Source organism: Crassostrea angulata, chromosome 9 (genome assembly GCF_025612915.1).
Source record: "Crassostrea angulata isolate pt1a10 chromosome 9, ASM2561291v2, whole genome shotgun sequence".
Lineage (NCBI taxonomy): Eukaryota > Metazoa > Mollusca > Bivalvia > Ostreida > Ostreidae > Magallana > Magallana angulata.
This window is the reverse complement of record NC_069119.1, coordinates 25,905,969-25,921,006: the sequence shown is the minus strand read 5'-3', so window position 1 is coordinate 25,921,006 and position 15,038 is coordinate 25,905,969. Positions and strand designations below refer to the sequence as shown.

At 31.5% G+C, this 15,038-nt stretch overlaps 1 protein-coding gene across 1 annotated transcript; it reads left to right on the top strand.

Annotated features, from left to right (window-relative positions):
- Positions 1-7,966: 7,966 nt before the first annotated feature.
- Positions 7,967-14,708, top strand: LOC128162429 (C-type lectin domain family 4 member E-like). Its single transcript, XM_052825634.1, has 8 exons — positions 7,967-8,264; positions 8,880-8,936; positions 10,155-10,217; positions 10,520-10,576; positions 12,009-12,071; positions 12,683-12,762; positions 13,735-13,831; positions 14,419-14,708. Exons 1-8 carry the CDS (start codon positions 7,967-7,969, stop codon positions 14,655-14,657), a joined length of 954 nt encoding a protein of 317 aa, XP_052681594.1. The 3' UTR covers positions 14,658-14,708.
- The last annotated feature ends 330 nt before the right edge of the window (positions 14,709-15,038 follow it).

Below are 15,038 nucleotides of genomic sequence, written 5' to 3'. Positions count from 1 at the left end.
TATTTAGAATAATTCAGATATTGTTAAATCGTACCATGAAGCATTTGATTTTTATTTATTTTTTTTTTTAGTTTTTAGGACTTTGCTATTGAGTTTTGAAATTAACTTCTTTTGGAACTTCAAACTAAACTTTTGACTTAAACGTAAAACCCACTCGTTGCTATGCAACAAACTTTATTCTAGTTTTATTTGTTTTGGTTTTTGTCAATTTTGGGCGACGGGCGGTTGTTTATTGGTTGTGTTGGATTTTTCTTCGGTTGAAACTTCAGTGTTTATGCACATTTTCATGCAATAAAATTATTTATTTAACTTTTTTTTTTGCATCTGTTTAACTTGATTTGTGGACAAATTGTATTTGCAGTCAGAGCCAGATGTTAAAAGGGCGGAATCCGTGTTCACCAAGGTAAGATCTGATTGTTGCAACACAGGGTTGGTGACGGTTTGCCATTCTGAGAAAAAAATACAATCTGAATTTAAAGATTATTATGATTAAATTTCACACACTATACACGTAATCTATTTATGAAAATATTATCAATTTAGCTTTATCATTATACATTTTCATGCAAAGCTTAGTTGGCGTCTAAAAATCTAAAAAAAAAAAAAAAAAAAAGAATATGATCAGAGCCCTTCCCTTAAAATTTGCTCTTAATGTCAAATGGTAAATTAATCTTTGAATCTCTATACCGAATGTGTTGGAGTTTGTTTACGTAACCGTGGGTTATTTTTACAAATGACGCAATAAATTATTGTAAAATGAATTTGGAAAACTGATAATGTTTTCAATTTTGGAAAAATCGCAATGAATGGCCATATGTTTCCATATCATATTATTTCGAACTTTGATATCAGTTAGAATCGATGACATTGTTGACGTATTTACAGTTTATGGCGCATTAACTTTCGATGGTAGACGGACGTCAGATTTTATGCTCATTCATCTTAGTTTTTTGCTGCTTTTTCCTCTTTTTAAATCTCCCATTCGTAGTTGAATATTGAATTTAGAATCCCCAAAAATCCTGAATACTAGTTTAATTTACTTTAGATTTTGCTTATAGGAAGTAAAAAAATATAGAACATAAATAACATATATAAAAAAAAACGAAGATGATTTCGTCTGTTGCTTATTTGGAAAATCGGTTAACACCAAAACAAGAACGTAAAAACTGATTCACTTAAGTTTTAAGATTAACAATTTACAATCATATCAACAAACATTTTTTTTAATATTCAATGGATTTTCTGTAAATTTACACGTAATCCAGCTTGCAAGGTAACTAAAAGGTGGTATGTGACCTAATTTTGTAACAGCTAGACTGAATTGATTAGATGGTCCGTTAGCGTGTGTAATATCATCTGTCCCACTGCTTAATTTTTCTCCAAAGAGAAATCCGTTAGATGACTAATGTGACATAAACGTGATGGCTTTATCATTAGAACGGCTGCTCTATGAAGTATAGATCAATAAATGTCAATTTTTTCTAAAGAGAAAAATCTTTTTTTTTTTTTCAAAATGTCTGCATAAACATTGTCACGTGTATGATTATTATATAATGTTCAAATTAAATCTTCAGTGAATTTGGAAATATTTTTCCCCACATACTGTAGCACAAATTTTTTTTTTTTTTACTATTCTCATTTACGCGACAACATTAAGAAATAAATGTCCCAATTGCACTATTTTCATTATTTGTGCAATATAACGACACTGCAGATACAGACAATCATCTTTTACACAATTATTTTAAAAAATTACCACACTCAATTTGGATGGCACTCCCTAATCGTGCACACGAATCAAAGGAACATTTGGTCATTAGGCCTGAAGAAAGAAAAATGCTTCAAAACTAAATGTCATCAAGATTCAAATTCTAATTCTTTCCTAATGGCCACTGGGAAGTTGCAAAAACAGTTCATGTTGAGATTTAATTTTCGTGTCTTCCGGAATAGACAGAGGAATGATACATGAACACATCTTAATGCAAGCAATTTTTAAACCGAGTGCTTCGGACAATTGTCATTATATATCCATCATTCAAATAAGACAAAATCATCAGTGTACACTTCTTAGCTGGTTCTTGGTCAAACAAATATCGCATACATGTCCATTGCATAAGCTTTTCAACAACTATTTTGAAGGACACCTTAATCTTGCTGTTTCTGTTATTTATTTCTTTTAAAGATGTAATAACATTGTTTCGAGAAAAGTAAAAGTGAAACATATTTACATTCATCTGAATCATTTATCCCTCAATGTTTAAAGTTGCAGCTGAATTTAACACAAAATTTCAAAAATAACTTTTTGGTGTTTGATTTAAAACATTTAAAGGTTACGTTGATCGTGGAAAATCATGCAAAAGATGTAAAGTGTTATCCCTGGATGAAATTGTGCGCTATTCTTGCAGTTTAAAACCAGATATTGTTAGGCATTACTCTTTGTTCTCCTTGTAATTTCATACCCATTTGCAATTAATGGTTTTCATCGGCTTTCACTTTTAAAAATGTGGGTTCAGATAACAAGCGCTTACCATAATTTCACTACGCTCTACTCTTGGGAACACTTGGGATTGCAGTCAGATAATATTTTGTTTTTAAAACCTAATTTACCGACCAACCGACAATGAACCCTGTTTGTTATAATGCAATAGGGACAGTAATGCGTAGTAAAACGTAGAAATGTTGGCATTTATTGAAAAATGGAGCAAAAAATAGAAACATTATTAATAACATCGAAAATGGTTAGAGGACCTTCAACAGTTGATTACTAGAAAAACGAAATATTTAAGTAAAAATAAAACAAAATGATATAATAACTAGTACAAATGCAATGATTTATCTAGTAGAATTGGTCATTTGTAACATAAATTTGTCATTCGTTCATCGTTTCCATGAGATTACCATTGAACTGTTTATGAAAAAAATAATTTTCATAACATATTGCAATACGTACATGTACTTTTGAATACATGCATAAGGGAAATAAGGTTCATGGGAGCAGTTTACTTTTCCATCTCTCTACCTTTTCTTCGATATTTGACGATATTGTCTTGGTTTATCATTTGTAAACGTCTCTCTCTCTCTCTCTCTCTCTCTCTCTCTCTCTCTCTCTCTCTCTCTCTCTCTCTTATATCGTCTTTCAAAGTATTTTTCAAAACGCATGCATTTGATATTTCTTCTTGAATACGTTGATATTTGTTGAAAGGGAACGTGTTATTTGAAATATAGTTAAATAATTATATTCACTTATATGAATTTAAGATTAAAATGATAAATCATAAACCTCACCAAAGTTATTTAAAAGTGCGATGACTTATTCTGGTATATTGATTTACCTGAAAAACTATCATACATAACAAAGTTATGTAAATATTGTAAAAGCAGGCATGTGTGTTTCAATAATGAGACATATTTTTGTTATACTTTCATGTTAAATACTGAAATCTGATTGGTTAAGACGCAGTTCATAATCCGTTCTATTACCCTCAGCGTTAGCAACGCACTTAGCAACGGGTAACATTACAAATTGTTACATGAGCGAAAATTATGCGCGAACGCTTCGCTGCAGAATTCACGTTATTCCTATAAAAAAGCAGTAAAATTTTCTTAAAATTAAGACATTCAGTATAACAAAATAAATAGTGCCTGTTTGGGAGGATAACAGTTGAAATTGACACCCCTCGGAAACCATTGTCAACCTCCGCTTCGCATCGGTTGGCAATGGTTTTCTTGGGGTGTCAATTTCAACTGTTACCCTCCCAAACAGGCACTATTTATATGATGTTATATTCATTTGTCAACATACATGTAGTGTATAATTAACTTTAGCCCATTATCCAGACAGGTAGTATTCAGCAGAAACATAAGGTTTTCGTTTTGTTTTGTTTTGTTAATCAATGTACGTTAAAGTAACAAAGTGCTGTGTGACGTATTCGAAGGAAACACTCATTAATAATCTGGCATGGGAACAAATTAATCATCAATTGACGTAAGTCTGAATAACCGAATATTGTTTCAGAACTATCCCCTTTAAAAGTACATTTCTAAACCCTTTAAAGTATGAACGTTGATCCTTTCATTTCTACATATGAATATCCATCCGTTCTCATCCTGAAATCAAGATAACTGAGGGGAATGGATAGTCAACAAATTACCCATCAGATTTTCCTTAAAAAAGTTTTCATTACTTTTAAAACTATAAACTATAATTGAACAACGAACGACAAATACCATATATTAGCTTCAGAGTTTGAGATTTTGTTAATACAAAGCTCTTCTTTTGAAGGAGATAAATATTGTCCTTTAAAAAAGACAAGTCAGTTCTGAAAGTTCAAGTTTATCTCGTAAGGAAAATTTTATATTATTTTATTCATCAGATCTGCCATAAAGTTACAGTCATGAGTGTTTAGACGTAAGTTATAAACTTTTAATAAGTCAAGAAATTTTCCAAGAATTTGGCTTTTAACTTTGAGTGGTTTCCTTCACCTTAATACAATGCTCTTCTCTTATTAAGCCCGCTTAAGGACTAGTGATTCTGTATGGAGTTATTATATATACATGTTCCATTGTATGAATAGTACCAAACAGGCAATATTTATTTTATTATGCTGAATGTGTTAATTTTAAAGAAAACTTCATTGCTTTTAGATTTTGTACTTTTGTAATGTCGTAAATTCTACGTCGAACCGTGCGTGCATAATTTACGCGAATTGAACAAATTGTTGTGTTACCCGTTGTAAAGGGTGTTGATAACGCTGAGGTTAATGAGACGGAATATAGGCTGCGTCTTAACCAATCAGAAATCATTATTTAACAGGAAAGAATAATAAATTGAATTGCCTTTGTATAGTAAGAATTTTGAGACCGTTTGTCTATTAAAAGAAGCTTGTCATTAATAATGGGAACACTTCACCTTCTACATAATCCTAAAAATTTGATATTAAATGTATTTAGAACATTGTTGATTTAAGATGACTGTATATTTATCACAGGAACAAACTAAAGTCAGTCTTATCACACAACCATTTCCGTTGGCGAAAAACATTAATATTCGCCATCGGAAATGGCTGAGTAGTTACGAATGGATTAAACTACTGTATAGTAGTTTGATTTGAAAAAGGATGTATGTAGAATGTTAAACCATCTTACAATATCAGTTTTAGATGCAAATTTAGTTTGTTAAATCAATTGGTCAATCTCACTTTTGTTTTGATTATTAAAGTAAATAAATTCCAAAAAAGAAATCGTTAGCAAGGCCTACATGCAAAACGCGCATGCTCGGGGTTTATAACAATCGTTTACAATGTGACAGTGAGAGCTCTCCATATTTTCTTTGAAAGGAAATAAAACGATTAAAAAAATAAGATGTGAAGTTATTTTTTATAGGATGTAACATGATTATATTTTAACAACACTAGTACATGTATACTATAATTAAAAAAAAACCAAAGTTGATATTTAAAACGATCCTATATTGAATAAAATGCTAAACTTGTCTGCATTCATAGTTTGTGTCTTTCAATTTAAAATTGTATCCACTTTAGTGCTTAGATTTATATGTTCATGTGGTAGAAAGAAAAATAACTCTACGGAATGGTCTTTTGGACCCGTACATGTACGTTGTTTGAATGTCTTAAGGTACTTCACTACACCGAGACTTATACTTTTTAAGACACTACGTCACAAGATGGCGATTTAAATGTTTTATTAAACTGTTTGTATCAATCGATTCAGATGTATATCGTCATAGCTCAGTGGTAAAAGTATCAGGCTTGTGAACCGCAGGTCATGAGTTCGAATCCATCTGGTGCTTGTGTTTATGTTTACTGAATGGGATTTTTGAAAATATCATTTTTTATCTAAAATTGCACATTTGTTCGCCTATTTGACATATATACTTCTTATCCATCATGCCTTCTATCATAATCAAGTAATTTTCTGCTGATTTGAGAAACTATTTCAAGGTGTAGTGAGGCACCTTAAACAAAACTAAATTCAATATTTTCCAGTGCAATTTTTTCAAAAATATTAAGATATTCGACATATTGTAAAAAAAAAACCACAAATAGTAAAATATATGCTTTAAGATTGAAGTAAATTATACGGAGTTTTCCCTCATTTATTGATAGTAATAGTGAATTTTCAAACAACTCATATCAGAATTTTTAAGGTGGATACGATGGTTGATTTGTTGATAGGCCAGCCTCCCTAATGTTTCAAAATGCTTAATATATATAGATATGAAGTCATAATATATAAATAGTGCCTGTTTGAAAGGGTTCAGTTGAAATTGACACCCCGAGGAAACCATTGTCAACCGACGCGAAAAGGAGGTTGACAATGGTTTTCGAGGGGTGTCAAATTCATCTGTTACCCTCCCAAACAGGCACTATTTATTTTATTTTACTGAATGTCTCAATTTTAGAGAACTTTTTACTTTTTTATATAGAAATGACGTGAATTCTTCGGCGAACCACACGTGCATATTTTAGGCGCATAAAAAATTTCGTTGTGTTACCCCGTTGCTTAGTGTGTTGCTAACGCTGAAGGTAATAGAACGGATTATGAAACGCGTCTAAACCAATCAGATTTCAGTATTTAATATGAAAGTGAAATAATACTCATTGTATACTGTATACAGGGTACTTTTCGCCCCGTGTTACTTTCGTTCTTCTATACTTGCAAACACTTTCGCCCTGTCTTGAATTCACCAAGACAGAGTTGATTTAAAGAGAGTTGAAATGAGAAATTTGAGTTTGCTCAGTCATATATTCGCTGACAACGAAGCGAATGGGGCAGGAATAAAACGGGGCGAATATTTCTCTGTATACAGTACGCAAAAGTCCATCAACGGTTCTGTAGGTTCGAATTCCATCTACATAATAACATTCAAAGAACAATAAATAATTAATAATAAAAATACACAATGACACGTGTTAAAATTCATAAACACTAAGTTTTAAGTAGTTATGTAACAACTACAGAAAACAGTAATTTCATCGTTAGTTTTTATGTTGATGAAGATTAGAAACACGTTGTGTTTTACTTTACCTTGTAAAAAAAAATGAAAGAGCACTGTCGAAATTGATGTTGCTTTGAAAATTCATAAAAATGAAAACCAATCACAATTTTTTTGGTAATGTAACCATGTAAAATTTCAAACATCTGTTTTTGAAAGCATTATTATTTCATAACGCCAATTTTAACAGATTAAAACGACAAATGATAATGTTGGTGTTAACATAGGATAAGTGCTCTATGTGTAACTAGTTAAGATATTTCTATGAACATTTTTGATTATATTGGGTTTTCTTTAAAAGAAGAGTTCTTCATGAAAATATAGGAAAATGCCTTAAAAATTAACAGATAAAATATATTAATTGTTTCTATATAAAATATTGCTTAAGTACAGCCATTTATAAGAACCAGGTAGAAACATTAAATACTGCAAAGGTTGAACAAAAAAAGTCAAAATCTCCAATGATCTCCTGGTGGTCCATAAAACTTCATATTAAAATTGTTTATTTGAAATCGATGAATAATTTGATGACCCCCCCCCCCCCCGTGAAAAATAAAAAAAGTATTGATTATGGATATCAATCCTACAGTAATACTTAAAATCTATATTTGAATTTGAACAAAGATATGGCGGTTGTTCGGGTAAAATATTCACAGGTACTACATGTATATTTGTGACCTTTTTTAATGTTGTGTACGTCATTCCACTGACGATTCAAACATATTCCGACACATTACCCAGGTCTCCTACCACGTCGTATGTTTCATTTATTATTGCACCATGTCAAACTTTATGATTAACATAAAATTTGCATTACGGGCTTAAAATAAATTTGTTAGAAAAAGTTGCTCACGCAATACGTCACAGTTCATGGAAATTGAGACGCTATATTAAATCCCAACGCAAAGCAAAATGCAACTTTAGCTAATTGTTACAAACTTCATCATCAAAATGAAATTTTGGAAAACTCTGTTCTTTGGAGTCTTATTTGAAGTGTGTCCTTTTAATTTGGCCAGTAACGAGAGGTCTTATGAACTCGTTGATAAAGATAAGTATCCAGAGTCAGGCGTTTTACAAACCTTTGAAGACGTTCACAGTCCTGCACAATGCGGAGTACTTGTTCATGGAGCGCCAGAATACTTTTACAACAAGTTTTTGAATGTGTGTTTATCAACTGAACAGGGGCCTCAGTCGTCGCTGATGGCTGCCCCTGGCTTCTATCATTACAGACTTGCATCTGAAACCTTTTGTAAGTATTTACAAACTTTTATGAAGGCTTGATGGAGAACTTTTTTTACTTTTGTTAAAGGCAATAAATTGAGGATAAAAAAGTTGATTGAATGTTTGTTCCTGAAATGTTTGAATCATATTAGATATTAAATATATGTACATCGTAGAAAGTATTGGATAGCAGGCAATATACATAATTATGTTAAACTTTGTTCTCTCCAACAGTCATTGTGCATTAAAATCTCTCAATCTCTCTCTCTCTCTCTCTCTCTCTCTCTCTCTCTTTCATCGTCATATGCATGTGTTCGATGCTGTGTAAGGAAATTCCCTTTCTGTGCTTAAGATTAAGATTTAAATAAGTCACCAAGTATTATCAAACATCATCATTGTAGAAACTTGCTGACTATAGTTTAAGTCAATGGAAAACAACTCTCGGTTTTGGAGAGGATTCATTCAGATTTTATTTGACCGAGAATATTTAAGTTCGCTTTTATTCATCCTTCACGTAAAATTATTGCGTTATTATTATGAAATATAAGCCTATCAAAGTAAAACTCCTGCAACTCATATTTAAAAGAAAATATTCCTTATACATATGTAATTCTATGGGATCTAATGTACAATGTCTCTACAGATGGAACCTCGACAAATGAACCTGAGATATCCACTGGACATCATACACTGGATAAAGGTAAACAACTCTGCTCTTCAGTTTGGTGTGTAAGCACAAGAGAGTTGGATTATTGTGCTCATTTGTATACCTGGTACAGGACAAGATTCAAATGTTGAGTCAAAATTCTTCGAATTATTTCTTTACTAAAGAATAGTGTATGGTCAAAAATTTCATATCTAAATTTTATAACCTGATCTATTTGGTAATTAATTGGCCACCCAGCCTTTTGAAACCCCGCACAAAGAATCCAATTTAATTATTCTTTATGATAATGATTATGTAAATGTATGTAAAAATGTGCATACAATCATCGCTTTGACAGGCAATAATATTTACTTCGAACTATTTTATTCCAACTCTTGTTATTCTGTTTCAAATACCGATAAATTTTGAAGCGCCATCAAAGACAAAACACTTTTTGGAAATACAAAGTTTAAATGGCGCTAAGTGCATTACATAACGTTTTATTCATGAAGTATTGACGGTTGCATAATTTGAACTAACAAAACAACGTTTCGTTTCACTTTGGCTTGATCAATAAATACTCGTTGAAAGACATTTCCCAGCGATTCTGAGGATGAATCAGCCAATTAAATCAACTGGGCATGATAAGGACCAAGTACATTATCCAAAAATTTCAAATACTCTAATCTTTGTGCATTTCTACATATAATGTAAATTACGGTATTTGTAATTGGTTATTAATAAAGGTCAATAGACAAGTTAAATGGATATGTTGTAGAGGCAATAATTCTGTTTACAGTTTAGATGTAATAAATTATTTTTTTTTACATATATTCACAGGAAAAAAAATCTAAATCATTAAAAATCATCAGTAAAACAATTCGAATGAGAAAAACATGGCATTTCCACAGCACGACTGTAGGTCTAGGAGAATAAAAGTTGGTTACGATATTACAATGACTATGAAACTGAATCGTAAGGATGAGAAAAAACTTTCAAAAACCCAAATATAGCTACATTTAACCGTACAACAACCTTGATGAAAATATATTTAAGGAAACATTCAATCTTGGCTTGAAAGACTATTGTAAATTAACTCATTTCATAGATAAAACTCTTTACCATCCCCACTATACCCCACCCCCATCCACCACACTCCCCTCCTCTCAACCTCCATAAAACCAATATAGTCAGCTTTAAGGAAAGCACACCTTATGTTATTTGATATTGCTTATCTTTATAAACTACAGGTTATACTATGTTATAATTTAGAGAATACAACATCGAATGAGCCTGTGACATATGATCTTGACACTTCAACAGTACACCAAACAGGTAATACAGAAAATGGTAAAGGATTTGTTGTTCTGTAATTTCATGTATTTCATGGGGAAAAACTCAAACTCAATAACGGAACATGATTAAATGAAAAAAAAAAGATAACTTAAATCTTAATAGCATTTCATTGTCATTTAAAATACAGACATTATAAATATATTTCTCTACATGAAATTCATTTTAACCATATTACATCATGTTTCTCAAATGTTTTTTTTTTCGTTATGAAATCAAACACATCTTTAAAAAGGAGTTATTTCTAATAATGTTATGGTATCTAATGTGCAATATCTCTACAGACGGAACCTCGATAAATGAACTCGAGATATCCACCGGACAACATACACTGGACAAAGGTATAATAAACAATACTTCTCTTCAGTTTGCTGTGTACGCACAAAAAGTCTCATTTCACAACCTCCCTATGATGAAGAGCTTTGTATAACGAAACAGAGAAGTATTTAAATGTTGAGTCAAAAATCTTTGGATTTTTTTCTTTCCAAAACGATAGTGTATGATAAAAAATCTAAAATCTAAAGGTATTTTATTGACCAGCTAGCCTTTTAAACTCCGTATAAAGTATGTAACTCAATTAAACTTTATGATGATTATTCCTTTCAGTAGAAATGTTTTTGTACATTTATATCATTGCTAGACAGGCAATACTATTAACTTCGAACTATTTATTCCAACTCTGGTTAGTCCGTTTCAAATACCTATAAATTTTAATGCTCCATGAAAGCCAAAAGATATATTGGAAAAACAATTTTTAAATGGCGTTAAGTGCATTGCAACACGTATGTTTCAATCATTAAGCTTTGATGGTCTTTGAAACACTTTCATGTTGCATACCTTGAACTAATAAAACATTTTGTTTTACCTTCGCTTCATCAATAAATACTCGTTGAAAGTTATTTTTCAGCTGTTCTGAGGATGAATCAGCCAATGATATCAGTTGTTCATTAAAAGGACTAATTTTATAAAAGTAAATACATTGTCCATAAATTCCAGATACTCTAATCTTTATTTTATTTTATTTTTTTTTTCAATGTAAACAACGCTATTCATAATTGGTTATTAATTAGGGTCCATGGAAAAACTAAATGGCTAAGTTTTTGGGCGATAATTTGATTATAATTTGAATGTGATTACAATTTTAAAAAAGAAATTTTATTTACAAATATTCACAGAAAAATCAATATCACAAAAAATACTGTAAACGTATTACATTTGGCTGTGTATTCTATTTAGCTTTTTTGGCGGAATGCGGCTTCTGCTAAATCAAGTACATCGCTAAATGCAATGCATATATGTATAAGAATAGTCACATTCAGGAATAAGCTAATTCAAATCCACGCCAACTTGTTCCAAATATCGTAGACGCCAAATATAGTACGTTTACAGTATTCAGTAAAACAACTTGATTAAAAATAACTCATTACAAGTCTAGATCTTTATTAGAATAAAAGTTGATTACTATATTTCTATGGCTATGAAGAGATACCATGATGATGAAAACAAACTTTCCGAAACTCATTTACTTTACAGTTACAGGCAGGAGAATCTAACAACAATGGCGAAATAGAAATATATTATTTATACGTACAATAACTTTGATGAAAATAAATCTAAATAAGCATTCGAAGTGGTCAGGAAAGACTTTTAATTAGTAAATTTATTTATATCATAGTTTGAATTCTTTACCATACCCCCACATATACTGTACCCCCAAAAAGCCTATAAGTAAGCTTTAGGGAAAACACATTATACATTACCGTTATATTTCAGAGAACACAACACCGAGTGAGCTTGTTACAAATGAACTTGACACTTCAACAGTACAACAAACAGGTAATACAGAAAATAATTTTTAGAGAAAAATTTTGGTCGCATGTAAAATATATCTCAAACCCAATAACAGAACATGATTAAAGGAAATGCTGTTAAAGGGAAATATTCGCACCCGTTTTATTTTCGCCCTTTTCCCCCTTCTTGACTACGGGCGATTTTAAGACGGGCAAATTGCATTGGCTCAAATTATCTCCCCCTTCTTGACTACGGGCGATTTTAAGACGGGCAAATTGCATTGGCTCAAATTATCTCCCTTTCAACACAATTTTGGGCGGGCGAATTCAAGACGGAGCGAAACTGTTGGGCAAAAATAACAAGAAGAGAAAATAAACCTGTATACAGTATTTCATTTAATGATGCTCTGTTATTGAGATTGACTTTCACTAGTAGGATATCTTAAATTTTGAGATTCAAATATTTGTATTAGTATTTCATTGTCTTTTAAAATACAGACGGTATAAATATATAAAATCTACATGAAATTCGTTTTAACCATATTACTTCATGTTTCTCAGTTGTCTCTTTTCTTTTGTGAAATCAAACACACTAACAACCAAATTACCTTAATGATTTGTCATAACTCTTTATATTTTCCATTTTCACTTTTGCAGTTTGTGAAGGAGGCTGGTCTCCTTATGGATCTCATTGTTACTTTTTTAGTACATCGAAAATGTCTTGGGACAAAGCAAAGGTTATTGTTGAAATCTCAAGTTGTATTCCTAACGTGTTTTATATGTTGTATAAAAAGATCTGTAGTTGTGAACGAAACAAAAATTATTTTTCAAATTGGGTCGAATTTTACAATTAAAACTATTATCCTTACATTTTTAAAAGATATATGGTTTTTTCATGAATATGTATGCCTGAATTAGAACTGCAAAAGAAATTCATAAAATTAAGAGCAGTGTGCATTTTAACTGAAACTAACTATTCAGTCTGTCTTAACGACATTGATCCCAATCATTGTTTTACCTACATTTTCCACAAGAGTCAAATTTGGATCAAATTTGGGTTGACAAAGAACTATGATTTATAAATATATGAGCCTCAAATATTTTGTCGAATGAGTACTGACAATAAAAATGATAATTATAAAAGTTTCATTCTATTTTTATATATTCGTTTGGAAGGAGTATGCAATTATTTGTACAATCAACGACTCTACAAAAAAAGTCATGTGTTATTTTTAAAGGGGCATGGAATGCTTCAGTAAGACTATTTTAATAGGGAACCAAAATATGAGTGTCATTCTTTCGGTTATAAGTGAGTTACAAATCTTGCAATTCTTTGCTATGTAAACAAAGCTCTTGTTTACATTTTGAATGTAAAGCTGAAAATTCCAGTTTTAGTCCTGAAATTAATGTGTTAAACGTTTGAACTGTCTCTGTATGTTTATTATGAAAAAAAGTATAGAAAAATCACTTGAAAAGATTTTTTTACAGGTATATTGAATCTATGTAAACAAAAACAGTGCACGAGCCTTGTTTACTTGACAGAGAATTGTAAGCTCTGCATTATGCTTATAACTCTTTGGCTGACTCTCAAAGTTCATTGGATCATTGAAAATCATTTCTTAAGCACATGTTTATAATACATACAGAAAAATAAAATTTGGCCAAAATCGTGACCTTGCCCCTTTAAGATATTTTATTCTAATCTTCAGGTAGAATGTGAGGCTCATGCTTCATACTTGGTGGAGGTCGATGATTTAAATGAGAACAGGTGGTTGTCATATAACTTTTTGGAAACGATTGATGGAGGTACAAAAAATTTCGTATTCCTACATTGTCTGTTCTGTATGCAGGAAAATATTAGCCCCGTTTTATTTTTGCCCCCTTTTGCCCTCGTTGTAAGCAGGCGATTTTAAGACTGAGCAAATTCCAATGTCTCAAATAATCACTCTTTAAACTTAAATGTATCTGAGCGAATTCAAGACGGGGCGAAACTGTTTGCAAATGAAGAAGGGTGAAAATTACACAAGGCGAAAATAACTTCGTATTCAGTATTGTCTCCATTATAGTTATCACTATTTTATTGTACCGGTATATTGTACGTTTAGTCCTTATCACCGATTTTTACTTATCGTTTGTCATACATCTGTATATTTTTGTCAGAGATGAAAGAAATGTTGTACAAAAAATTGATTAATAATACTGTTTACAGAGAAATATTCGCCCCCGGATTTTTTTTTCGCCCTTTCGCTCTCGTTGTCAGTGGGCTAGTTTAAGACTGGGCGAACTCAAATTTCTCATTTTTTCTTACTTATCCATAGTATTGGTGTTACCGCAAAATAAAATGATTTTACCCTTATAATCCTTGGTTCTACCGAAATGAATTATATTTGTAGTGTCATGCTCTGATGTATTTGCGTGTTCAGCTTGGATCGGTGCCAGCGACCTTATCAGTGAAGGCGTATTTAGCTGGACTCGTCAGAACAGGTTAGTGACTCTGGCTTTCTGGGGCCCACTCCAGCCAAATGACGTCCTCTCCTTTCCAACGACAGAAGATTGCGTTAGTATGCTCCAAGGAGGCTTTTGGGACGATATCAGCTGTGCAGACGCAAACAATTTTATTTGTGAAAAATAGAGAACAAATTTTATTGACAAGAATGTGACTCAACAAATCAGCTTATTGCCATAGGTATATTACTGTTTTTTTAAATGGAAATCATTTCCAGGAATTTAAAGGGTTGAATTTTATTTCTTTGTCATCGTGAATGCATAAATATGGTTATGATTTTGGTCAAAAATTATTTTTCCGATTTGAGTGTTTACACTGCTTTAGTAAGGCATATTTTAACAGGCAACCAAAATTTGAGTGTCATTCGTTGAGTTATATTAAGAGAGCTACAGAGCTTACAATTCTTTGCTTTGTAAACAAAGCTTTTGTTTACATTCTGAATGTTGAAGTAAAAAATCCAGTGTAAGATCATAAATGAATGTGTCAAAGGCTTGAAACTGTTTAATT

What these genes read in the sequence shown, in the direction of transcription:
- LOC128162429 (XM_052825634.1), top strand. Translation starts at nt 7,967, where the DNA reads ATGAAATTTTGGAAAACTCTGTTCTTTGGAGTCTTATTTGAAGTGTGT. An exon ending in ACTTGCATCTGAAACCTTTT is followed by an intron (nt 8,265 to 8,879) that starts GTAAGTATTTAC and finishes ATGTCTCTACAG; the next exon opens with ATGGAACCTCGACAAATGAA. An exon ending in ACATCATACACTGGATAAAG is followed by an intron (nt 8,937 to 10,154) that starts GTAAACAACTCT and finishes GTTATAATTTAG; the next exon opens with AGAATACAACATCGAATGAG.